The following is a 26,603-nucleotide window of genomic DNA, read 5'->3' on the forward strand; positions in this document are numbered from 1 at the left end:
CCATGTCAAAAAAAAAAGCCTTCTACACTTCCAGGGCTTTCTTTTTTCGGTACAACCTGTAGATACTATGCTTAATTATGGAGCTCGATTCACCAGAATACGCCATGTATCACATTCGAGTAGATTGCTAGTCAAAAAACACAGCCAACATGTCATTCGATTGATGGCAACCACCAGCACCCAATTACCCAAGCCTAAAAAAGAGTTTGTAGCCAGTTATGATGCAAAAGCAGTGGAAGCAGGATGGTACGAGTGGTGGAACTCGCAAGGCTTATTCAAAGCAAGCAGTACAGACTTTCTCGCAACTCACAATGAATCTGAGGTGGCAAAAAAGCAGCCGTTCACCATGATTACACCACCACCTAATGTCACTGGATCGCTGCATATTGGCCATGCTTTGACATTCAGTGTTCAAGATGCCATTATACGATGGAAACGCATGAGCGGTTACGACGTAAAGTGGATCCCTGGCACAGATCATGCAGGCATTGGAACACAATCAGTAGTTGAAAAGATGATCATGAAGGAAAGAGGACTCACCCGTCATGATATGGGCAGAGAAGCATTTGTGAAAGAGATTTGGAAATGGAAAGAAAAATACGGTAACCACATTTTGCACCAAATGAGACGTATGGGTGCCTCATTAGACTGGGATAGCGAGTTCTTTACGATGGACAAGAGCAGATACGAGGCTGTGGAAAATGCATTTATGAGGTTGCATAATGACGGATTGATCTACCGTGATACACGACTGGTGAATTGGTGCTGTGCTTTGGAAACTGTGATATCAGATATCGAAGTAGACTACAAAGATGTAACAGGAAGAACTCTGATTTCGTTGCCTGGTAGATCAAAGCCGTAAGTCTCCGTTGTTGTTGTAGTATAGGACATGCTTTTAATGAAGTGGTTGCATTTAGTGTGGAATTTGGTGTTTTACACGACTTTTCGTACAAGGTGGTTGATCCCAAAGTAGATGGCATCCAGGAATTGACGGTGTCTACAACTCGTATCGAGACCATGTTGGGGGACTGTGCAGTTGCTATCCATCCTAACGATAACAGATACAAGGTATGAAGACGTGGACACTGGAGATGCGTATCATGTGATTTGACAACAATGTTGCTGTAGAGTTTGCATGGAAAGTCCGTGTATCATCCCATCCTCAAAAAAGAGATCCCCATTGTCTGTGATGAACAGCTGGTTGATATGGAATTCGGAACTGGTGTAGTCAAGGTACCTGACGTTTTTTTTTTTTTTTTTTTTTTTTTTTTTTTTTTTTTTTTTTTGCGTTCATTGGCGGTTGCTTACATATATCCACGATAGATAACACCAGCACATGATCCCAATGACTATGCTTGTGCTCGTCGTCATCAACTTCCTATTGAAAGCATCTTTGATAAATTGGGAAAACTCAACGACAACTGTGGATTGGCAGAGCTCGTTGTAAGGTCTGATAACGGCGTCCATGCAAACCTGCCCACTAATTCTATTTTAATATCAGGGGCAAGATCGGTTTGAAGTGCGCGACACCATCATCCAAAAGCTAAGTGAATTGGGCAGCTACAAAGGTAGAAATGACAATCACGTTATGCGTATCGCTGTTTGTTCAAGATCGGGCGATGTGATCGAACCGTTATTACAACCACAATGGTACATTATATTATTCATCGTGTCGTACGATGCACTCACATATCAAGTATAGGTACATCAAGTGCAAGGAACTCGCTGCCATTTCGAAAAAGCAAGTAGAGAATAATCAAATGAAGATTGTGCCTGAACAGTTCGTTCAAGACTGGTACAGATGGTTAGGTACAAAAGTAGCCTAGTCGCGTTAAGGGGAGGGGAGGCAGAATATTAACGCCGTCTGACAGATAACATACAAGATTGGTGTATTTCTCGGCAATTATGGTGGGGCCATGAAATTCCAGCCTATCAGATCAAGATCCATGGCAACCTTCGTCCAGATCAAGGTAATACAAGCATCCAGTTTATGGTAATTTATATTAACACGGCCCGAAACGGCCTATTTAATTGAACAGGTGAAATGTGGGTTGTGGGGTCTGACAAAATAAAAGCAAATATCAAGGCTGTGGAACTACTCGAAAAAGAGGGATACCCACAGAATACCTCATTTGAGCTTATCAAGGTATGTATTTTTAGTCATTCGACGTTATGTGTGCCTACTTAGATTAGCAACTAGGATGATGATGTACTTGATACGTGGTTTTCTTCTGGTTTGCTGCCCTTATCTGCCTTGGGTTGGAAGGGCAGACAAGGTGAATCGATTCCAGTAAGTGCGGTTGCCATGTCAACAGATGAGGAGGGAGCTCTAAAAAGAGATTACTTATAGAATCGCTATCCCATTCAAGTGATGGAAACGGGTTTTGATATCCTATTCTTTTGGGTCGCACGGATGGCCATGTTGGCAAATCACTTTTCAGATCATCAAATACCCTTTGAGACCATCTTTTTGCACGGCATGGTAAGGCGGATGAGAGATGAGCAAAGAAGCGCACTAATACCATGGTAGGTACGCGATGCCCAAGGTCGTAAAATGTCGAAATCATTAGGTAATGTCATTGATCCGCTTCATGTGATTGAAGGAATCAGTTTACAGGACATGAAGGACAACCTGTTGCACACAAATCTCCCAGAAAAAGAAATCGGAACGTGCGTATCCACATTTACAGACCGAAATTGGCGCAAATCAATGCTGACAGTATATATTTAGGAGTACTCGTAATCTTGAAAAAGAATTTCCAAACGGAATCCCACCTTGTGGTACCGACTCATTGAGATTTGCACTTGTCCAATACACACAGCAATCGAGACAAATTAATCTGGATATATCCAATGTTGTTCAAACATCGCACTTTTGCAACAAGCTATGGAACCTGTTCAAGTTTGGTCTGCCTCGCTTACAGCAGCCTGACCTGGATTTGACGTTACGGGATGTGGATCTCAAGAGCACATCATTGGTAAATCGATACATTCTATCGCGCATGGCCAACACCATTGAAGCCTGCCAAAAGGGGTTTGAGACGAGTCGCTTATTTGAGTCGACAGACGCCCTGAGAAGATTTATCGTGGAAGACGTTTGCGATGTCTATGTTGAATTTTCTAAATCGGCCTTGAATAGATCTGATTTAGATGCTCAAGAAAAGGTAATAGGCGCCGAATTCCGGAGGTTCAAACAAAAACACTAACTGTAATAGAATGCTACGTTGAGGATTCTTCATGCGTGTATGGATACGTCTTTGCGTTTGGCACATCCGTTTATGCCATTTGTTACAGAGGTAAGTAAACAGCGCATAAACAAACAAACACGCTATCTAATCGGTGTCAATAGGAACTATATCAACACATGAAATCGGCCCTAGAAAGCCCTTCCAATGCCCCTTCCTTGATGGTAGAATCATGGCCAAACCAAACACAGTTCTCATCCTTTTACGACAAGCAAGTAGAGGATCACTTTAAAGTAATAGGATTAATATAGCCATTTTGGTATGATTTTCTTTTTTTTTAATCTTTCTGATAGGTGATTCTATCCATCATCCACGCATCGAGGTCACTAAGACAAGGTCACCAAATCAGTGTTGCCAAAGAGTTGCCCTTTACAATTGTGTGCGATGATGATGCCATACTAAATGGACCATTGTCGCTGTATATCAACGAGATCAAGCATTTTGTCAAAGCGTCTGATCTGCGCATTGAGGTAATACACATGCAACTGGATCTGATATCTATGTGCTTGCTAAAAACAACAACTTTGGGCATTAGGCCTCATCGACAGGAGATCAAGACGCCCAATATACAACCAAGGTGATCAACGACAAGCTCAAGATCCTGGTGCCTTCGTCCAATGTGATGAAAGCCCAGCTAGAGGGTGCCGCAGCAAAGGGGATCGAATTAGACACAGTGATTCAAAACAAGCATGCACAATTGACCAAGAAATTAAACAAGCTGAATGTTGATCTAGACAAACTGGAGGCCAAGAAGCGACAGCCAGGCTATTTCAAGTCGGTGCCTGAAGCAGTCAAGGCAAAGAACGAGTGAGTATATCAAGCATTTTCTTGTTTTATACTGTGTCTCATCAGCTACGTCAAACTAGATCCCGGCTCACAATGATACAATTGGAAAAGACGACGCTAGAAAATGACATTGCTCTTTTAAATTCTATTATGCAGCAGCAACAAGAGCAGCAATAAACCTGCCATGACGCATTCAAGAGTGAATCACATGGAATCCGTTTTGGAAACGGAAAAAGTTTATTTTCTTTTTGAGTCAAATTTTAGGGATACGGGGAGTAGGAAGTGTGGAGCAGGTGCCGAATTTTATTGGGTTCAAACTCAAAATTAGAAACGTGAAAGCGTTTCCATCAGGGAGGATGGCGAGTTATTGGCTCGGACAGCACGGTCTATCTATTCCACCGAAGTTTGCTTCTATTGCATTGTGCTACATTCGTGCAACATTTGTTCTAATATAAATACCACTGTATACATCAAATTTCTTTTTTTTTTCTCTCTCCTTGTCTTTGTTTATTTCAAAATGACAGATCAAAGCATATCGTCGAGATCGTCCTCAACAAGTCAGACAATGAATACAGAGAAACGAAATAGCAACAATTCAACACACACCCCTCCCTCACACACAGACGAGAAGCTGCTCATGGAGGAAATTGCAGCCATTCCTGCCCAACAGATTGAATCCGTTCACGAAGAAGCGGATGACAAGAACAAGAAGAAGAAGAAGAAGGAAAAGAAGGAAAAGCAGCCTGCCGTTCCTATTTACAAACTGTTTAGATTCGCTACAAAGATTGAAATCTTGATGATTCTCTGTGCCTGTGTCATTTCAGCTGGTATCGGTGCGATGCAGCCCGTCTCCATCATCATTTTCGGTCAGTTCATGGGTACCATTGGTGCTGCAATGGCCTCTCAAAACTACGAGCAATTGGCCAGAGACAGTCATCCCCTCATTCTTACATTTGTCTATATGGGTACTGGTGTCCTGGTTGGCGCCTACATCACCAACTGCTTCTGGGTTCTCACTGGTGAAAACCAAGTGCGTCGTATTCGCTCTCTCTATGTACATGCCATTCTCCGTCAAGAAATGGGTTGGTTCGATAAGGCCGAAGAAGGCTCTTTGACCACTCGATTGGCTACCGATACCCAATTGATCCAAGATGGTATCAGTGAGAAATTCGGTCTCCTCGTCATGTGCGTTGGTCAATTTGTCACTGGTTTTGTCGTTGCCTTTGTCAAGGGCTGGAGATTAGCTGGTAAGTTGTTGAAGGATCCATTATAAGATGTGCCCTGTATATTTATGCGTTTTCCGCTAGTCGTCATGCTCGCTACACTTCCTTTGATGGCTGGTGCTGGTGGTGCCATGGGTTACTACATCACAAAGTACACTCTCAAGGCTCAAGATTCCTATGCCGATGCTGGTTCCGTTGCTGAACAAGTATTTGCTGGTATCCGTACTGTCTACTCTTTCTCTCTCCAAAAGAGATTTGGTGATCTCTATGAATCCAGACTTGACAAGGCCATGAAGACTGGTATCAAGCGTGGCCAAATCCTTGGTTTCGGCTTCGGTTCCTTCATGTTCATCTTGTTTGCCACCTATGGTCTCTCCTTCTGGTATGGTTCCAAGCTGACTCGTGATGGACTTATGGCTGGTGAAGATGTCCTCGTTGTCTTTTTCGCTATGATTATGGGTGCCATTGCTCTCTTGCAATTGCCTCCCAACTTGTCTGCCGTCTCCAGTGCTTGTGGTGCTGCCTACAAGATTTACAGCACTGTGGATCGTGTTCCCTCTATTGATGTTGATACTCAAGGTGGCCTTACTCCCCAAAAGTTTGTTGGTGAAATTGAATTTAAAGATGTCAAGTTCAGCTACCCTACTCGTCCTGATATTACCATTTTGAAGAAGCTCAATCTCAAGATCAAGCCAGGTATGACCGTCGCATTTGTGGGACCATCAGGTTCTGGTAAATCCACCAGTGTTCAACTTTTGCAGCGTTTCTATGATCCCATCGAAGGCTCGGTCATTGTTGATGGCAAGGATCTCAAGGAATACAATGTTGCATGGCTTCGTAGTCAAATTGGTGTTGTGAGGTAAGTTGCGAATCATTGATAGCCTAGACTTGCAGTGCATTAACAAAATTATACAGTCAAGAACCTGTCCTTTTCAACATGACCATCAAGCAAAACTTGCTAATGGGCGTCACTGAAGAAATCACCAACGATGATATTGTCGCTGCCTGTAAGAAATCCAACTGTCATTCCTTCATCTCTGAGCTTCCTGATGGCTATGAAACCCTCGTTGGTGAGCACGGTGGTATGTTGTCTGGTGGTCAAAAGCAAAGAATCGCTATTGCCCGTGCTATTCTCAAAAACCCTTCTATTCTCTTGTTGGATGAGGTAAGATTTGAATCATGCTCCTAATCAGAGCTGTAATCTAATACAGACTTCATTTTAGGCCACTTCTGCTTTAGATACCCAATCAGAACGTTTGGTCCAAACTGCATTGGATGCTGCTGCTGCTGATCGTACTACCATTGTCATTGCCCATCGTCTCTCTACCATTAGAAATGCTGATCTTATCGTCGTTATGCAAGCTGGTGACTTGATTGAACAAGGCAACCACAATGATCTCTTGGAATTGAACGGTGTTTATGCTGATTTGGTCAGAAAGCAAGAGATTGCTACCAAGCAAGTGGGTGATGCTGTTGAAGAAGCTGATTCTGAAGAATTATTGAAGCGCGAACAATTGGAACTTCTTGCCGAGAAGCAACGTGCTGAGGATGCCTTGGTCAATGAAAAGGATACCACTGTCAACTTGTTCAAGACCACCAGTCGTGCCTCTGTGGATGCTTATGAACTCAAGCTTCGCAAGGAAAGAGATGAACGTAAGGTTGCCATGAAGCAAAAGGTGCCTCTTGACAAGGTTTTGAAGCAAATGCGTCCTGAATGGCCCTTGTTGGCTGTTGGTATTGCTGGTGCTGCTATTGCTGGTGCTGTCTTCCCTTGTTTCGCTCTCATTTTCGCTCAAGTTATCTCTCAACTCGTCAATCCCAATTTGGCTCCTCCTGGCCCTATGGATGGTACTAATCTCTATTCTTTCTTGTTTGTTATTATCGGTGTTGCTGCCTTTATTGGATTTGCTACTCAAGTCATCTCGTTTGAAGTTGCTGGTGAACGTTATACTAAGCGTCTCCGTGCTGATATCTTCCGTGCCTTCATGCGTCAAGAAGTCGGCTACTTTGATGAAGACGTAAGTCTGCTAGCTGTCATAAAATTATAAATACTTATACATTGCATATTAGGATAACTCTCTCGGTGCTCTTACCTCTAAGCTTGCCATTGACTCAAAGAATGTCAATGAATTAGTTACAAAAGTATGGGGTGATGTGACCCAAATCATCGTTACTTTGATCACTGGTTTAGCCATTGCTTTCTCTCAAAGTTGGATGTTGACATTGATCATTCTCTGTATGGCTCCTTTCATTGCATTTGCCACCTTTTACGAGTCCAAGATCCACCGTGGTTTCGAAGATAGCACCAAGAAAGCCAATGAGCAAAGCGGTGAAGTTGCTGGTGAAGCCATCAAGGAAATCCGTACTGTTGCTGGTCTCAACAAGCAAGAACATTTTGAAAACAAGTACTACAAGGCTACTGATCGCCCTCATAAACTTGCTCAACGTAAGGCTTATATGTCTTCTATTGGTTATGCTCTTCAACAAGGTATCACTCTTTATACCAACGCTGTTGCCTTTTATGCCGGTGTCCAACTCATGTGGCATCATCAACTTCCCTTTGACAAGATGTTTACCTGTATGATGTCCATCATGATTACCGCTCAAGGTGTTGGTCGTGCCTCAGTCTTCACTACTACTTATGCCAAGGCCAAGTACTCCTCTATCGCTGCTTTCGAAGTCCTCGAACGTCAACCTGCCATTGATCCTGAGCTCGAAGGCATTGAACCTACTCGTGCTCAAATCAAGGGTGATATTGATTTCGAGGATATCACTTTCCGTTATCCTGCTCGTCCCGATGTCAGCATCTTCAATGGTGAATTCAACCTTCATGGTAAGGCGGGTCAAACTATCGCTTTGGTCGGCCCCAGTGGTTGTGGTAAATCTACCACTATTGGTATGCTCCAACGATGGTATGATCCTGCTACTGGTTCTGTTCGCTTGGATGATAACAACGTCAAAAACTACTCTCTTGGTAACCTTCGTAGCCACATGGCTTTGGTATCTCAAGAGCCCACTTTGTTTGATATGACTATTGGTGAAAATATCCGTTTTGGTGTTGATGATGAGAAAACAGTTACTCAAGAAGAAGTTGAAGCTGCTTGTAGATCTGCCAACATTCACAACTTTATTTCCTCTTTACCCAACGGCTATGATGTAAGTTTAAGCATTTAGAAAGAGTGTGGAAGCTGTTACTAACGTTTATTCGATAACCAGACCAGAGTAGGTGATAAAGCCAGTCAGCTCTCAGGTGGTCAAAAACAAAGAGTCGCCATCGCTCGTGCACTTATTCGCAAACCCAAGGTGCTTTTGTTAGACGAAGCTACATCGGCTTTAGATAGTGAAAGTGAAAAACTTGTGCAACATGCTATTGATAACATTCTTGAAGAAGGTGGCCGTACTACAATTACCATTGCTCATCGTCTCTCCACCATTCAAGGTGCTGATCTCATCTGTGTCGTGAAGGGCGGTCGTGTCATTGAACAAGGTACTCATTGGGAGCTCTTAGAGATGAAAGGCGTCTACTACGACTTGGTGCGCCAACAATCACTCAACGCTCATTAAATTAACCTGTATACAATTTCCCTTTCCTTAATATCTAATCATGCAAAACTACCTATTTATCGTAATAAAGTATATCCCTATAGAATAGCAAGAACAGCGTTTTCATTATTAGATTTTAGAATTAAATCCAACTTATAGAACATATAGCTGCTAAAGAGGATAATTTGTATGTTTATTAATGGTAATGTTGACCAAGTTTTTATTAGGAACGTCTCAAACCCCTAGGTCTTGAGTTGATATTGTGGCCTGATCGCCTATATCATCATAACAATAAATGTTCAGTCCCTAGACACTTTCAAAGCCGCAAAAAGAAAAGAAGTTGATCTGACATGTGTTTTGGTAAACTGGCGCTATTAAATATAGAATGCAACAAGAATAGCATGACTAATGATAGCACTATGTAATTTGCCACCTACTCTCCATACGCTTCAATAGCATCTATTATTACTGTATTGCTTTCATGATGATGAAAAGGCATTGAGTTTGCCAGCCTAACCATAGGCCAAAATTAATTCATATCCAGACTCATAGTCTGTTCCAAATTGGACAAATTTTGAAGTTTTTCGACTCGATTCATGGCTCTTCCCGATAAACAAACATTGCCTAAAGGACGAGATCCTAAAGGTGGAAAAGCCACGGATTCTCGCCACAACGCCACCAAACAAAAGGATCCTATGCGGTCATATGCGCAAATCCTGAAGTCGGATCAAACCAGGGACACATTTGATCTGACATCTCGCAACTCTGACGAGCTGGGCCAGCTCACCGAGGGGGGACAACTATTCCTCCACGCCAGGGACAAGAGCTCTGTGATCATCTCGACCGAGCAATTCCTTGCATTGCAGGTTAATTTCAAGGATCTTGCGATAGTACTTCGTAGTCAGTTCCCGGATGCCTTGGGTCTTCGCATCCGTAACGTCAGTCAAACCACCAAGTACTTTGAAATCAATTTTCGCACTGCTGAAGCCAGGGAGGCCGCCCTGAAGAAAGAGTTTACCTATGAAGGAAAGCAAGTCATTGTCAGCCGTACCTATCCTAAGGACGCTACCATTGTTCGGGTTAGTGTAAGCAATCTACCTTATGAAGACGAGGAGACGCTGAAGGATGCAATGTCAACAATTTTTGGTAAATATGGAGAAATCTTGGAGATGGGTCTGCTCCATACTGTGCATGGGCACTTCTTTACTGGTAGAGGTTTCGTCACTTTGAATCTCATTCCTGGTAAAGAGTATGCACCTCTGGTACCTCAAATTAACTCTTGGGAATCTGGTGAAACTCTCAAGATTACCTACACTGGTATGAAGCCTACCTGTAGTCGTTGTCATGTCACTGATCATGTCTTTGGCAACTGTCCTGTCATGAGTCAACGAGTGAAGCACTGTCATATCTGCAGTAGCCCTAATCACTTACAAGCCACATGTCCGGGCGCATGGTGGAATCAACGCAAGAAGGCTGCCAAGTTGAACACAACACACACATCACCACATCAGTCGAAGGCTACTGACAAGGAGGCAGCGCCTGCAGTACTTACACCTGCTAAGGCAGATGTGAGTACTTCTGACAAGTCGAAGGTTACTAAACCCTTCATTACAGATATCATCCCAGCATCTTCTCAAGAATCAACCATCACCAATTCCAATACCACGGAATCCTCTTCCACTGTTGAAGAGACAGCACCCATTCCATCTAGTGATGAGGATGGAAAGGACGTCGCTGACACTGGGGAGGAGCTCACCAAGGCGGTTGAAGCGGGTGATTCTGAACAAGAGAGTTCAACGGTTATTCAGGAGCAACAAGGCGACACTCCGGAAGATGATCTTAATGATGAGATGGATGGTGACGACGACGTCGATGATAGCGATATCAACATGGAGGAAGCGGCCAAGGAGGCGGCAAGCAGCTCTATACCTCTGGATGAGGTTCTCCAGAAGATGAGGCGCCAGCTCAGGCTTCAACGTCGCAAGGCCAAGCAATTGCACAAGGACAACAAGGACAAGGCATCACGCCCTCGTCACGGTGGAACGGCTTCGAAGAAGAAGGCTTCTACCAACCCCTCATCACGTCAATAATTATTATGAGTAATCATAATAATTATAGGAAATCCTTAAATATCAAATTTGGATCTCTGAATTGTCGATATCTACTCAAAGTCAACAATCCTCAATCCTCAGATTCCTTCATTCGATACTTAAGGGGGCAAGATTTAGATGTTTTTGCTTGCCAGGAAACCAACATACCCTCTCTCAACTTTGACGACAGGATTGCAATGCTCGACCTGAAATTTCAATCCGTTCAAAGTATTTGGACATCGAAATGCGGCATCTTCAACTTCAATAGAAATATTCACATGGAGAAGATACACATTTCTGATGATGATAGAATTATATTTGCAAAATTGACGATACCCGCGGAACCAGACCTGTTGCCCATCTATGTGCTCAACATCTATGCGCCTGCGGATTCATCTCAGAACAGAGCCATTTTCTACAACAGCCTTATGAACTACATCAAGTCTCTTGATTCATACGGTGACATATTGGAGCGTTTGATTTTGGCGGGCGATTTCAACTTTCAATACGACCTTCGTTTGCCCAACAACGCACCCACCAAACGACCAGCAGCATTTGTCTTGTTTACGGATACCTTCCTTCATGATTGTAACAACAACTACAGTGACTCCCTCTTTGAAACTCTTCCAACCTTTCGACGGGGCAAGGTCATTAAAACGCTTGACTACATCATGGTAGGCCGCCAGCTGAAGGAACTCTACTTTGACAATAACGTTGAGCACGTCTCTTCGGTGTGGACTGACCATGCTTTATTGACCATCAAGCTGCGTCTTCAACTCAACAACACGGGCAAAGGGTTATGGCGGGCCAACCCCAACCTGGTGCACTACAAGTCCTATGTGAAGAAGATCCACTCTGGTATCAGCCACTTCATGCAGACCATCCTTGCTAACTCCTCAGATAGCAATCAGATCAAATGGGACCGTTTGAAGGGCTACATCCGAAAATTGACTAAAGCTTACTGCAGTAACCGTGCCTCCTGGAGGAAACAGCGTCTCAAGGATCTCCAAAGCTCTCGGAATCAGCTTATCCGTCGGTTAAAAGGTGATCAGGAAGCATTGCAGCAGGAACTCCCCAAGGTTGAGAAACCTATTGCTCAGTTGGAACATGAAATTGCCCTCAATGCTACTCTCAAAGCGGGTAGACTTTGGCTAGACAACAACGAACACTCGATCGGCTTCTTGAAGAAGACGGGTGAAAGGCGTCTTGCTCAACGGACAATGGACACTATCACTCACCCAACGACAGAAGTTCCCTGTACTACCACTGCGGATAAGCTGGAGGCGGTTCATGCTTACTATGATGTGCTGTACTCTCCCGAGCCAACTCATCGTTACTCTATGGACAAGTTGCTCAGAGGTATCCAGAATACAATTTCCGTGGACGATGCTGAATTCATTATCTCATCTATTGACATGGATGATATTCTGAAATCTGCTACCCGTTGCCCCAAGGTCAGTAGCCCAGGCAGAGATGGACTCCCTTATCCCATTCTTCGTCTGATATTGGCTCACCCTGACTGCAAGGATCTCGTGCTTGCTGTATACAACGACGCTCTCAATCTCGGTGTGTTCCCACCCTCTTGGCAGGAAACGTGTATAGTGCTCTTACCTAAGAAGGGTGATCTGTGGAACTTGGCAAACTGGCGTCCGATTTCACTTATCAACACTGATTGCAAGGTATTCACTAGGATCTTGAACTCAAGGGTCATTGGAGCGGCCAACAAGGTCATCACTGGACATCAAGCAGGCTTCATGCCTACACGATTTATTGGTGATCACGGTCTTGCTCTGCGACTCCTCATGGAGGACGCCCAATTACATTCTAATCGTGCTGTTGGTGTTGCAATTGACAGTGCCAAGGCTTACGATTATGTAAACGAACAGTATATTTGCAAGGTGCTCCAGAAGTTTGGTTTCCCCTCTACATTCATTACCAGTGTTCGTAATCTGTTCTTTAAGACCAAGATTGCGATTAATGTGAATGGGTTTATGACGGATCCAGTGTCTCAAAAGCGTGGGCTTCGCCAGGGCGACTCCATCTCCCCTGTGCTTTTTAACTTTGCTCTGGAACCTCTTCTGCTGGCTATTCTAAACGATGAGAAAATCAAGGGATACTCTATCCACACTGCTGCTGTCAAGTCGTCTTCTCTGCAATTGGTGGCGCCCGCTCCTGTCAAATTGCTGGCTTATGCCGATGATCTGCTGGTACTCGTCAATAATTGTGCAGAAATGCAGGCCATTCAAGACCACATCTCATGCTATGGTCGAGCGTCTAATGCCCGGGTCAACTATCACAAGTCCATCGCCTTCCCTTTGGCTGGAGATAGGTCCCGCGTGCGTCCTGACTTGTTTCGCCTCTCTAGTCGGCTCCAGTTTCAATGGTACGACTCGGATAGTCCATCTTACATTAAGTACCTTGGATATCCTATATGGTTCAGCAAAGCCCAGCGAGATGACTTCTGTAAAGGAACTATCCTCAAGCTTCAAGCCTCCCTGGATAGACATCGTACAAGAAGCATTTCTGTCTACGGTCGTGCAAACATGGTAAATTCGTTGTTCCTAGCTCGCTTTTGGCACATGCTGCGTGTCACTACCCTGCCCACCGCTTTTGAGCGAAAGATCTCTTCCTTGGTGTACCAATTTGTCTGTCATAAGATTGTACCCACCATGAAGAAATCCGTCATATACCTGCCAAAGCATGTCGGTGGTCTAGGCGTCATTGATATTAAGGTGCAACAGCACATCTTGCAACAACGCTATGTTCGCGCTTTGCTTTTGGATAATCAGGTCTCTCGCCCCATTCCTGCTTTCCTCATGCAACTGCTATGCGCGTTCATACAGGTCACCTACGGGGCTGCCCACCCTCAACTGCCATTGCTGTTCCGTAACCTGCGTTTTGGAACCTCATTGCCTCACCAACACTGCTTGCTGCCAATCCTCCGCTCGGTGGATGCCTTTGCTGTTGAAGCGTCTTGGTCTGATTGTGGTTTGTCGGTGGATACGTTGTTACAGTTGCCTATGACAGTGCTCTTTGATCCGGCAACTACCGATCCCAGTCTTCTGTATCACAAACAGTTCCGTCAATTGCCTGCCCGTGTCTTCCTCGAACAAAGTCGTCTCCCTGAGGCCTTGGTGTTCAAAGCAAGAGCTGCCTGCTCCAGCCCCGGCCTTCTCTCTAGAATGGTCGCGGCTGTACGCTCCAACACCATCCACTTTGTGTCTTCCCTTTGCCCCATTCTTCTTGCCAATCCTGCTGGTCCTGAGCCATTACTTGTCACCGGTGGAGGTGTTGATCTGTCGCCCTACTATTGTCACAAGCTCTCCTACCAAGGTATTACGATTCTGTCCATGTCTAATACCGAGCTTCGTGCAATGTACATGCGCGATCACCCTCCAATAACCAACCCTCGGGTAGATGTAAACCGACTCACCGTGGCCTCTTTTCTTCAAACGAAAATGCCCAGTGCAGCTCGTAATCTTTGGTTCCGGTTGATTCATAATAAGGTCTCTTCCAAAGTCAATGTGTACAAGATCTTCAAGCTGCCAGATGATCTTTGCGTGTATTGTGGCTACCGTGAGACTGCCACTCACATGCTCTTTACTTGCCCTGCCAATTGGGACATTTGGATAAATTACTTTGCCCTGCTTTTTGTGCCTCTTGGGCCACTTGATATGAGCCAAGTTGCTACGGATGTCCTCTCCCTGGACCTCTCCTCGTACTGCCTCTTGGATTCATCCCTCAAGGTGTCCACGTTTGAAGCCGTAACCTGTGTTATCACAGCTATTTGGCGCGCCAAATGGCGTGATCATTATGATAGCGTTGGTTTTGACAATCAGTCCGTAATGGACCGTGCCATGACCAACTTGCGTAGAATATCCTCTCTTAACTTGTTAAGCTAATTTTGTTTTCTTTGCCTTTCAGGACAGGTCACTTTACATTACACCTGCTCCCCTTTTATATTTTATCCAAATATCTTTTATGAGTTTATCTTAACCAATAAATCTTCATACTTACAAATAAAAAAAAAAAATTCGACTCGATTGAACTATTTTAGCAGATCCGACTATATAAAATATGATGATCATTCTCTGCTTCTTTAAGCTTTCTTGGAGCGCTTTTCAAGGCGCATCCAATGGTACCAAGTATTATAGATTTTTTTAATAAACTTATTGAGTAATTCATGAAAATATAAAAAGAGGTTTCTGGCCAAAAAGTCAAAATTTTACATAGCAAGGTCCCACAAAGATGGTTTCAGGGGTTACGTTTGATTGATAGAAACATTTTGATGTAATACATACCATAATAAAAGTCTTCATTATCAAGGTGAAGAAAGCGATTGTTTGATTTTCAATGAAAACCATGAAGTACCCCTCATGCTTTTTGGTCGAATTTTGGCCATGTTTTTTTGATTCCCAAAAAGTTGAGCAATAGTGGTAATAAGTAGCTGCCAGATGAGAGCAATTGTTTGGTGCTATTCTGACGATATAAAACGGCTTTGAACGCCAGAAAACGCATCTCAAATGCACTCAGATTTTGCTGTATTAGGCACACTCTTGACTAAAAAGGGATAACATCTGTATGATACTTGCCCGTATATGAAATAGCTACGTGTATATGGATGTAGAGCATCACATAAGAGTCAGATCCATAGATAATATGAAGGGGTTTCATGTGTAAGTGGAGGGCCAATATGAAAGTAATAGTATTTTGATAAGATACGCAAGGGCAATCAGTAGCGCGAGCTGCCGCTGTGCAGGTTGGTTTTCACCGAAGCGAAGCGTAGGTCAGAAAACCACCCGAAGCATACACACTCGTATATATAATACACGCCCCATATTACAAGCGGCATTAATGTCTCTATCACAGACCTAAACAAAAAGTCAAGCCAACTTCTTGTATTGTTTATCGATAAGCTGTATCGCATTAGCTCCACATTATAGAGGGGACAGAAGTACAAGAACTACGAAAAGATCCGATTAGAACCTCCCAGCCATTAAGCATCTCAGAGAGATTACCTGAGTCAGAAGCTTGTAATCTTGGATTTACTGCTTGTTGTACAATATGTCTCTGCAGCGGACGATGTAGTCGCTAAAATTTGTTTCTTGAATGCTTATGTTTGACTTATTCAACACTTGAATTGGTTGTTTCAAAAAAATCACTAATTGTGCTTTTTTATACGGTTTCTATTCGCGTCATCTGTAAAGAATAATCGAAAGTTTGACGCGTCTAGTATCCTGAATTGTTTCCAAACCACGAAAAAGCAGAATCACGTTAATTCTAATTAAGTCCAGTGAATAAAATCCCTGTTTGTGGCGTTATCAATTGAGCGTTTGTTCGAAAATCCTTTTGTGCAAACTTAATGTCGAAATAAACAATAGTGGGAATTATTTATGGATTCTCCAAGGTATTGGAAGTAGGACAGGGTGTTTACACCGTTGATACGAAGAGATATCAAGTGACGAGGGCTTGTAAGGAACTTTTTTTTTTTTTTTTTTTTTTTTTTTTTTTATAGCTATTTGAGCTTTGGACGTATTGTATCCTTATGAAAACAATTCAAGCAATCAAGAGCGACGCTATTCAGATCAGCATCATTCCACATAAACATGTTGTTTACCCCGTTATTTGGTTCAATTGTAGAAACCAACGTACTTTCAAGACCATGAAGAGCCAACGCCTCTGCGAATATCTCTACTATTTTTCTATCTCTTGAGAATATTTCCATGTAGCAATACCTAGAATCGGTAACATTTTTCTTCGTGTTGTAGCGATATCTAATACAGCCAACGCCAGCAATTTAGTTCAGAAATACGATAAATAACGGTCTCAACGGCAAGGAGAAAACAAATGTACCAGCCAAGTTGTCAATGGTGCTGTAAAACCTGGATAAGGGAGACCAAGATTCTTCGCGTCCTCCACTAGCTTTCTGTTTCCGAAAGACCAGTATACACCAATCGTAAATCCAGTTTTGAATCATCTAACAGACTTTCACTTGTCAGAAGGGATTCATTAATATCACCAATATGAGCAACTCTACTCGAAGCAACGCTTAGAGGTACTTGCAGGGCAAAGAAAGCGATACAAGAACGAAAAAGCCGTGCTTCGAGACTCAAAGTCAGTTAAACCAACCTTTGACGCATTTACACCATCGACACCAAACACTCCTACGAATGCTACTGTATCTAAATTTGAGTCGATGGTGTTGTAAAAGTTTGCAGAAAATTGATTTGAACTTGATGTGCATGTAGTGCTTTCGGCCTGATCATAGAAGTCTTCAATTGCTTCACTGTCATTGAGAAAAGCGTCTCCATCTTCTTCATTAGTCTCCACAAAGTCAACAGAGGGACCATCATTCTGTTCCGATTCAGCGATGCTGTCAGAGCCACCTTCTATTTCCTAATCACTAACATCTCCCTTTTCATCTTCAATTTCATAATTGCTCCCTTCACTCTGCTCAAAGTCAAAGAGGCTCAAGGACAAGAATCACATAAAGAAATTTCAGAAATTTGTTCATGCAACCTGCATGAACGTTCTCGTTTGATAACACCAAACGGGATCCACTTTCAAGGCTGAATGTTTCCAAATTGTGCTTGTCTTCTAAAGGTCTTGTTTGAGGAATCTCTGGATGTGGTGTCAAGAGTGCTGGTGATAATGTTACCGGTAATGCTGGTGATGAGAGTCTATCGTTATTCTAATCAGCTAATGGTGCTATTAAAGGTGATAAATTGTTATTATTTTGATGAGTCGCAAGGTCTAAAGCGGGTCTCGCTATATATTAATACTATGGATGCAACTTTTTAATGGATTTACTATATCCTTAACAATTTGAACAAAGCAAAACCATTCGATAGCTCTACGTTTAGTCCACAATGTTAGGAATATTTGAAGAAGACTAAAAGGCAATGACCTAAACAAAGGAGTCTCTTTTGTAGCGCATCAATCAAACCAAGACTAGCTTTCAGTTTTGTCATGCCATCAGTAATCTGATGGGCCAGGTCTACCAATCCAAAGGGCGTCATTGTTTGAATCATTCAATACCAATTCTTATAGCGTATTATGGTTCCTCTTTATATATTTGGCTCCATTCAAATAATAGCGTGCTGCTAAACAAACAACAGGCAACCTGCTCTGTCAATGAGAAAAAGATCATATATCAGTGTTCAAGAGATGCACCAAGATGAGTATTTTAGCTCAAATATAAGTATAATAGTTGTATTTACTCCTGGCAAATGATCTTTAAGATGGTGCTATAATAATAAGGGTATGTCATCTTTGAAACCGAGTACTATATATTGTGATTGTTCTTGTAAGCATCCGTTTGTTGCATGAGTGCCTGTATGAGGGAATGGTAACTGTGTATTTGACTCTCCTAGGATATCCCTCATTTGTATTCAAAGGATCAATGGATAAACGGAAAGAAAGCATAGCAGCGCCACCTCTTATAATACTCAAATACATGAAAAATGGGTGCGTTTGAGTCGTGTTTTCTCGTGGTAGAAGAAGTTTTAGGCTACCAGAGTAGCACCAAACAATTGCTGTTGTTTAGTGCTTGCTTTCTGGCACCTTCGCCAACTTTTTTCGGGTTTGTCGAAAATCGACCTCAAACCATAAGGGGTACCTCATGGTTTTCATCGAAAATTGCCCTTCGGGGTCGCTGTTAGAGTGGTTTTTGCACCTGAAGCGTTTCAGTCGTGAGCTGCTCAATCGAGACACAAGGGTGTCCGCGCGGAGAGATAGCCATTAAAACTATCTTCACTGAAGTTACAATCTTGAAGTCTATCCGGTCTGGTTTCGCCTGGTAGTTTGTGTTGGGACAAACATCTCCCTCCGTCTATAGGTGTTATGTAGTTATTATCACTCTAGTTTTCTCTTGCAAGTCACTTTGTTCACATACACTTGTCTCGTATTTTGATACATTTAAAGCCTTTATTGGGCGCCAGATTACTAATAAAGTCTTTAATATTATCCACCAAAAAAAAAAAAAAGTTTTCATCGAAAATTAAATGATCGCGTTTTTAACCTCCAAAATGAAGACTTCTATTATGGCATACGAGCCTTTCAGCACTTCGGGTGGTTTCCTGACCTACGCTTCGCTTCGGTGGAAACCAACCTACGTTCAAACGGCTCGCGCTGCCGCGGGCCTTTGGCTAATATCCCAAAATTAATATAGCTAAAATGTTAGAAGAGGAACCCTGATTGTTGATTGATATGTAATCACTAATCGTATGAGTGTTTATGCTTCGGATGGTTCTCACCGAAGCGTAGCAAAGGTAGAGAACCAACCTGCGCAGCGGCAGCTCGTGCTACTGATTGCTCTTGCGTATTTTATCAAAATACTGCTACTTTCATTTTGACCCTCCACTTACACATAGTAACCCTTCATATTATCTGTGGATCTGATTCTTATGTGATGTTCTACATCCATATACACGTAGCTACTTCATATACGGGCAAGCAGCATACTGGTATTCCCACTTTTTAGTCCTTAGTGTCCCTAATACAGCAAAATATGAGTGCATTTGAGCTGCATTTTCTTGCGTTCAAGGCCGTTTTAGATCGTCAGAATAGCCCCAAATGGTTGCTTTCATATGGCAGTTACTTTCTGACACTTTTGCTCGACTTTTTGGGGACCAAAAAAACATGGTCAAAAATCGACCAAAAAGCATGAGGTATCCCTCATGGTTTTCATCGAAAATCAAACGACCGCATTTTTCATCTTGATAATGGAGACTTTTACTATGGTATATCTTGAATCAAAATGTTTCTATCAATCCAAAGCAACCTCTGAAATTATCTTTGTGGGACTTTGATATGTAAAATTTCGACATTTTGGCCATAAATCTCTTTTCATATTTTTACAAATCATTCAATAAGTGAATTCAAAACATCTATTTTACTTAGTACCATTGGAAGCGCCTTGAAAAGTACTCCAGGAAAGCTTAAGGAAGCATGGGGTGATTATCATACTTCACTTAGTCGAATCTGCAAAAATAGCTCGATCGAGTCCAAAATTATCAAAATATGTCCAATCTGGAACAGACTATGATTCTGGGTTTGAATTAATTTTGGCTGGTAGGGCCAGCTGGAAAACTCATGCCCTTTTCATAAGGCAATACAGTAGTAAATGCCCTTGAAGCGTATAGAAAGTAGGTGGCAGGTCATAGCACTATCGTTTATGATGATATTTTATTGCCTTCTATATCGTTCATAATGATATTTTATTGCATTCTATATTTAATAACGTTAGTCTGGACATTGACAATGCATGGGTTGCATAAAATGTCTGCAGTAAGTAATGAAATCTCTGAGGCTCTGAGACGTCGCTCAAATAAAACATTGACAGCACTGAGCAGAGGAAAGAGGGTAGAAATTACAGTGGTTTTTGTTGATTGATTGTAAAATCATTATTCTCATATGAGCCAGGTCTGATAGATGCCTTGAAACTCAGGTTCCATATTAGGATTGTAAAGTGCAAAAGTACTGAACATTTATTATGTTATGATATGAGCCAGGTCTGATAGATGCCTTGAAACTCAGGTTCCATATTAGGATTGTAAAGTGCAAAAGTACTGAACATTTATTATGTTATGATATGAGCCAGGTCTGATAGATGCCTTGAAACTCAGGTTCCATATTAGGATTGTAAAGTGCAAAAGTACTGAACATTTATTATGTTATGATATGAGCCAGGTCTGATAGATGCCTTGAAACTCAGGTTCCATATTAGGATTGTAAAGTGCAAAAGTACTGAACATTTATTATGTTATGATATGAGCCAGGTCTGATAGATGCCTTGAAACTCAGGTTCCATATTAGGATTGTAAAGTGCAAAAGTACTGAACATTTATTATGTTATGATGATATGAGCCAGGTCTGATAGATGCCTTGAAACTCAGGTTCCATATTAGGATTGTAAAGTGCAAAAGTACTGAACATTTATTATGTTATGATGATATGAGCCAGGTCTGATAGATGCCTTGAAACTCAGGTTCCATATTAGGATTGTAAAGTGCAAAAGTACTGAACATTTATTATGTTATGATGATATTAATTCAAAATGACTGTATCGGTCCAAAGCAGCCCCTAAAACTTTGTTTGTGAGATTTTTACATGTAAAATCTCGACCTTTTCGTAGAAAACGTCATTTCATATTCTCAATTATAGCTCAATAAGCTTCTTCAAAACATCTATTTACTTGGCATCATTGGATCCGCCTCAAAGAGTACTCCAAGAATGCATTAGAAAGCATGGCATGACCATCACGCTTTGCATAGTAGAATTTAAAAGAATAGGTCGAATCCTGTCCAAAAAGCTAAAAAGTAAACAAATCAGAGCAGAATATATAGCGGACATTGAATTAATTTGTGGCTGCCTGCTTGCTGGCAAGATCAATGCCACTCTGATGATGAAGGCTCATAAGAGGAGGATTCCGAAGTAGAAAAGAAATAGTATAGTTTGTTCATTTCACTATTGCCTTTTTATTTCGATTGTTTGCAAATATTCATATCAGATAGCTTTTATTGTTAAAAGTTGTTCATTGGAGAATCGTTGTTCGACATGCTAAATTGTTTTATAAATCAAATCTTGGATTTATTATTATTTCGACTGGGTAAAGATCCAAATGTAGGTGAAGCGTCTCTGGCCAACTCATCATCAGTCCAAGGTATCAAATCAAAATCATCTGCTTCCTCAGAATTAGCTTCATCACCGCCATCCTCGCTGCCACTGACGCTGTTGCTAGGCAAAACAGGGCTTTTGTTGTCCTTGCTGCTTCCATTCTCCTTGGATCTGAGACAGGCAAACAAGCTATCTGAATCTGGCTTTTCTTGGGCAGACTTATTATTATCGCCCTCCACCACAACAAATGATTTTTGACGTTGACGATTGTTCCATTGCAGACAAGATTGAACAGAAGAAAACCAATCATTGCTAGAATCACAAGAGCAAAAGGTCCTGACAGGGTAGGGAGACATGGTGATCTTGACATGATCGCCCTCTATTCAATGGCAAAGTTGAGTAAACGCACAGTAAAGGTTGTATATATTACGCTTACGTTTTAATTCTGTTCTGTTTCTGCCATCAAAACTACAGTATGCAGAATGTCTTGAGCCAAAGGGAACGACGATACGAATCACCATCTCACTGGGTAGAAGCATGGGTCTGAAACTGAGTGTGTGAGGGCAAATAGGGGTTACCAATGTACATTGCATATCGGGATGAGTGAGAGAGCCGCTTGCAGAGAGCTATATATCAAAAAAAGTGAGTATTCTTCTTAATTGGCTGGAAAGGTCAACTCACCGAGTAAGCAGTGGATCCTGTGGCAGTAGCAATACACAGACCGTCAGCTTGTACAGTAGTAAGGTGACGCTCATCACCGAATAATTCAAGCATAGAGATATTGGAGCTTGGACCACGATCCACGACAATTTCATTCAGAACGTGATAGGTTTGCTTAGGAACAGTTGAATAGCACATGACTTTTTCATCCGTCAAATCGATAATCCCCTTATCCCTTTTTGACTCTTGTTCAAATGCTTTCCTCATCCAAGCTGTCTCCATCAACTCCCATTTACTTTGATTGTCGGCCAAGGAAGCCTCGTTGGGGTCCTCGCTGGTAGGCAAAGTCTGAGTCCATACTATGTCACTCTGCGACCCTCTTCTTGCACGCATTAAACAGTAGGGGTCTTGTCTGTAGCGATACACCGTACAACTTAAACGCATGCGATTGGTATGCTTCAAATTCCCCTTGAATAAGTTTTCCAGTTCGTCTTTGTAGGTGGTGAATAAGAATGGAGCCAAGAATCCCAACGAACCGAGATGGAATGGCATAATGGGAGGCACTGCCGACTGAAATATGGTGGATGTGAACAAAATAGTGCCATCTCCACCGAGCTGCATGTCTGCATTGTGAGCGCCGTGCTGTCTGTGTGTCCTTGATACCACTTACAGTAATAATGAGATGAAATAACTCGGGCTGCTTGTAACAAAGTTTAGGTGTCCAAAACTTCAAATGTGTTCCATACACGGGACACTTTTCAACCAGTTTATCGTACGCAAATCGTTTTGAATTCATCAAGTGAGCATCCACATAGCTAAAAAAAAAAAAAAAAAAAAAAAGACAGAAATTAGCCAACAATTATAGGTGTATTCGCTTATGTGGCTATATTTACACTATAAACGGATTCTTCTTTCCAAATCGCGGTGTAAAGATGAGCCATTCTGCTAGTTGACGCGTAAAGGCAACAAGTCTGTTGTCTCTTGCCTTGGTAATGACCAGGATTGTATTCTTTTTTGGGTCCCAAGTATCCATCGTGTGAGATAAAGCTATTGCACATGAGTAATGGGCAATCCCAAAAGACGACGGATGCATTACCTTGTTTTTTATTGGGAGAGCTACTGACAGTGGATTCCGCATCAGCTTCTCTTTTGGTACCACCTGAATTATTCTTGTCTGGTCGCATTGATTGTTATTACAAAGCAGAATTATTGGAAAAGTGAAAAGAAAGAAAATCAGCATTTTATTGCATTGGTCATATTGTAGCCGTAAAACTGGTAGTTTGCATGTTTCAAAATGACAGGCATTTGCCAGTCAATGTCCTCGGGCAGTGTCTGACTGTCTTGCAACACGTCGTACACAAGAGCCTTGTTTCAATTCCATACTGTGTTCTCGTTTTATGCATAAACAGAGCTTTGATGGTCCATCGTATCCAAGCACTGCATATTTGTGAGGCGCTCAATGAACGCAAATAGCGACTCAAGTTTATGCAACATTTGATCTCATTACTATGCACGCATCCATATCGTATTATGCATCTTGTCGTTATCTGGATAAAGCCATCACAAGTCCCCTGATGTAGAGAAGAGAGGTCGATGAGCATTTACTGAAAAACTACATCCACGCCTTACTGCAACAAATTAATGTAGATCAACATCCATCAAAGAATCTCTGGATCGTATTAAAATGTCATGGTATTGCCAACAGCAACCATCAGGACAACCGTCAAGCTAATTCTACTACAATCATAATCCTTCAATTGATGTGCTTTTTTTTTATTGTTTTTAGTGAATTTAATATACATTGGAGTTATATCATTGTTGTATGATGTTGGAAAAAACATTTCTATTTCTTTTTTAGCGTGAGTTGAGAGAGGGAGAGGGTCGTTGTGGGCGAGACTGGCGTGTTGTTTTGATGTTGATTGAATGTATGAATAATTGATATAGAAAACGAAAACTTATTTGGCCTCTTCCTTTGTCTCTTCAGAAGTGGCAGGAGCCTCATCGCCGTTCTCAGCAGCAGCAGCAGCAGCCTTGGCAGCCAAAGCGGCAGCTCTTTCAGCCTTCTTCTTTTCCTTCTTGTCCTTCTTGGGGTTGACCTTTTCAGCAGGCTTAGCAACAGGGTAGGCCAACTCACACAACTTTTGGAGTTCAGGATCCTCAAATGCCTTACGAACAGGATCCAGTAATTCGTTGATAGCAGCAATGACACCAGCCTTCAAATCTCCAGGATGAACCACCTTGTCAGCGAAATCCTTCTCCAAAGCCTCATAGTTATCGTATACCATGTTACCGCCGTATTGCTCGGGACGAATGGCAGTGAAAGTAGCCTTGTTACCGTTCAAGGTCTTGAGAGGGAAATAGACAGACTTGACAAAAGACAAGATGCCGTTTTCCTCAATATTGCCTTCCTCACAAAACGCCTTTTTGATCTTCTTTGACACATCCTTGGCACTGTCCAAGAAATCAATCTTGGAGTCAGGGTCAGAAGCAGACATTTTGGAGCCGGTCAAACCAGGCACCATAGGGTTCATCAAGTGAGAACGCTTCTTGTAACCCAATTGAGGCATGTACTTTTCAGCCAAAATGAAAATCTTACGTTGATCAACACCACCAAATTGAGCATCGACCTTCAAGTACTCTTCATCAAGAGCTTGCATACCAGGGTACAACAAACCTGACAAGAGAGGAGAGGCAACTTGCTTGACGACTTCAGCACCGGCACGCTTGGCATCGTGTTCGGTGACAAGAGCACACAAACGGAAGTTGTCCATGGTGTATTCCTTTGATAACTCGTAAGATGAACCAATGACAAACTTGAGCTTCTCAATAGGGACACCGAGAGAGGTCAAGACAGTCTTGATCATTTGCTCGTAGTATTTGACACGATGTTGGACGAGTTCGAGTGGTGCCTTCATGTTGTCGAGGAAAGCGTGAAGATCAGCCAAGAGAATGGTCATCTATTGCCAATGTGTGTCAATGCCAACCTACACTCAAACTCACAAGTCGTTGCATTTTTACCTCAACACCAGCAGACAAGAAATCAGCAATCTTGGTCATAGGCACAAAGTAACCAATGTGAGGTCTACCAGTGGGAGCAGTACCCCAATACATCTTAAGATCACGTTCAGCGAGAACCTTCTTCATTTCATCAGCACCGAGAACCTCTTGGAGGTTACGAGTGATGAGGTCGTACTTTTGCTCAGGAGTGAGAGACATGATGTGCTATTGTGTTGTAAAAAGGGGGAAAAAAAGGGGATGCGTAAAGAGCAATGTTGAAAAAATATGAGTCATGAACGGTGCTACACAAGCCACAGTACTTGAGGAAGCCAATCACTATTTTACTAGACAAGTGTTTCATTCTTTCACTCTGCTTTGTTGCTACAAGTGTATGTGAGATGGACATGCCTGCAAACAAGAATTGCATCGGCAATACATAGATCTACTAGAATTATCCCTCCAAATGACGTATCGACATGGAAACGCATGTCAATTCAACAAAATACCACTTTTTGACTGATTCTCGATCCATCACAGGCTCAATGTAAGATAGTCTGCAACCGTAACTCTGAAATGCATTAAGCTTTCCAAAAGCAACAACTACAGCAGTAGATCAATATACGTCCATTGAGCTCCTTTCATCTCTTCTTACATAAGCCGCCCTACCATCCTTTAAACCAACAATTTCTCTGTTGTATCGTTGTATCCCACCACTGTCACCGCGAAATCCGATCTGAATACCTCTTACCCTATGTTTTTCATATTAAAAACCATCCGCAAACAAAAGTGATCATTGAAGAGGTTGTGAGTTTTAATGAATTTTGGATTAAAAAATTGATGATATAATTTTTTTCTAGAAATGTTGCTTAACGGAGACGACGAGCTTCACGTTCAGATTCCAAAAGACAGAGGATATCGTTTTCACGAACGGGACCCTTGACGTTACGGATGATGGAACGGTTAGTATCATCCATGAATTCAACGCGGACTTGGGTGACACCACCACGAGAACCGGTACGGCCGAGAACCTTAGTAACTCTAGCGAGCTTGACAGGAGTCTTAGAGGAGTCCTGGTGAATAAACATGGTTAATAGTGAGTCTAAAGCATTAGGATAATTAACAGCATGAGCATTGAAAACGACTGTATTCTAGCTGATTCGAGCTATATGGATCAACATGCCATATACATCCATCTGTTTCCATCTGTTTGCATCACATCCATCACATCCATTGCTGATCCATCCATTCAATCGTATCGAAATCCAGTTGCATGCCGTCGTTTTCAATGTCGCTTGGTGTACATACCATAGTTATTAATTATAGAAAAGGAAAGAATCCCACTTGATTCGTATTCTATTCAATGTGATGTGCCTCCCCCCCCTCCCCTCCCGCCTCTGCTCCAGTCTATCTTCCTCTCTTGAATCTACCGGGCGACCCAATGT

General features: G+C 42.3%; 7 protein-coding genes across 7 annotated transcripts; 4 read left to right on the top strand and 3 right to left on the bottom strand.

Moving 5' to 3' along the window:
* Nucleotides 1–67: 67 nt before the first annotated feature.
* On the top strand, nucleotides 68–4,208 carry ATC70_007781 (uncharacterized protein; the record flags this gene model as incomplete). Its single annotated transcript, XM_064827038.1, has 17 exons — nucleotides 68–858; nucleotides 918–1,068; nucleotides 1,129–1,233; nucleotides 1,324–1,443; nucleotides 1,502–1,650; nucleotides 1,703–1,809; nucleotides 1,872–1,970; nucleotides 2,040–2,146; nucleotides 2,201–2,290; nucleotides 2,351–2,482; nucleotides 2,531–2,670; nucleotides 2,732–3,164; nucleotides 3,216–3,296; nucleotides 3,350–3,478; nucleotides 3,539–3,715; nucleotides 3,781–4,052; nucleotides 4,112–4,208. 17 exons carry the CDS (start codon nucleotides 68–70, stop codon nucleotides 4,206–4,208), a joined length of 3,180 nt encoding a protein of 1,059 aa, XP_064676095.1.
* Nucleotides 4,209–4,548: 340 nt separating this feature from the next.
* ATC70_007782 (uncharacterized protein) lies at nucleotides 4,549–8,818 on the top strand (the record flags this gene model as incomplete). The annotated part of the gene is made up of 6 exons (XM_064827039.1): nucleotides 4,549–5,278; nucleotides 5,339–6,113; nucleotides 6,170–6,419; nucleotides 6,478–7,272; nucleotides 7,325–8,410; nucleotides 8,471–8,818. The coding sequence occupies 6 exons, from the start codon at nucleotides 4,549–4,551 to the stop codon at nucleotides 8,816–8,818; spliced, it is 3,984 nt and encodes a 1,327-aa protein (XP_064676096.1).
* A 575-nt stretch (nucleotides 8,819–9,393) lies between these two features.
* On the top strand, nucleotides 9,394–10,887 carry ATC70_007783 (uncharacterized protein; the record flags this gene model as incomplete). Its single annotated transcript, XM_064827040.1, has 1 exon — nucleotides 9,394–10,887. One exon carries the CDS (start codon nucleotides 9,394–9,396, stop codon nucleotides 10,885–10,887), a length of 1,494 nt encoding a protein of 497 aa, XP_064676097.1.
* A 197-nt stretch (nucleotides 10,888–11,084) lies between these two features.
* Nucleotides 11,085–14,789, top strand: ATC70_007784 (uncharacterized protein; the record flags this gene model as incomplete). Its single annotated transcript, XM_064827041.1, has 1 exon — nucleotides 11,085–14,789. One exon carries the CDS (start codon nucleotides 11,085–11,087, stop codon nucleotides 14,787–14,789), a length of 3,705 nt encoding a protein of 1,234 aa, XP_064676098.1.
* Nucleotides 14,790–21,464: 6,675 nt separating this feature from the next.
* On the bottom strand, nucleotides 21,465–23,348 carry ATC70_007785 (uncharacterized protein; the record flags this gene model as incomplete). The annotated part of the gene is made up of 6 exons (XM_064827042.1): nucleotides 21,465–21,883; nucleotides 21,941–22,130; nucleotides 22,186–22,779; nucleotides 22,835–22,979; nucleotides 23,058–23,211; nucleotides 23,261–23,348. 6 exons carry the CDS (start codon nucleotides 23,346–23,348, stop codon nucleotides 21,465–21,467), a joined length of 1,590 nt encoding a protein of 529 aa, XP_064676099.1.
* Nucleotides 23,349–24,119: 771 nt separating this feature from the next.
* On the bottom strand, nucleotides 24,120–25,380 carry ATC70_007786 (M20_dimer domain-containing protein; the record flags this gene model as incomplete). The annotated part of the gene is made up of 2 exons (XM_064827043.1): nucleotides 24,120–25,121; nucleotides 25,183–25,380. 2 exons carry the CDS (start codon nucleotides 25,378–25,380, stop codon nucleotides 24,120–24,122), a joined length of 1,200 nt encoding a protein of 399 aa, XP_064676100.1.
* Nucleotides 25,381–26,027: 647 nt separating this feature from the next.
* Nucleotides 26,028–26,246, bottom strand: YCK2_5 (Palmitoylated plasma membrane-bound casein kinase; the record flags this gene model as incomplete). The annotated part of the gene is made up of 1 exon (XM_064827044.1): nucleotides 26,028–26,246. One exon carries the CDS (start codon nucleotides 26,244–26,246, stop codon nucleotides 26,028–26,030), a length of 219 nt encoding a protein of 72 aa, XP_064676101.1.
* Between the last annotated feature and the right edge of the window lie 357 nt (nucleotides 26,247–26,603).

The sequence above is a fragment of the Mucor velutinosus genome (genome assembly GCF_035048745.1).
Source record: "Mucor velutinosus strain NIH1002 chromosome Unknown tig00001553, whole genome shotgun sequence".
Taxonomy (NCBI): Eukaryota; Fungi; Mucoromycota; class Mucoromycetes; order Mucorales; family Mucoraceae; genus Mucor; species Mucor velutinosus.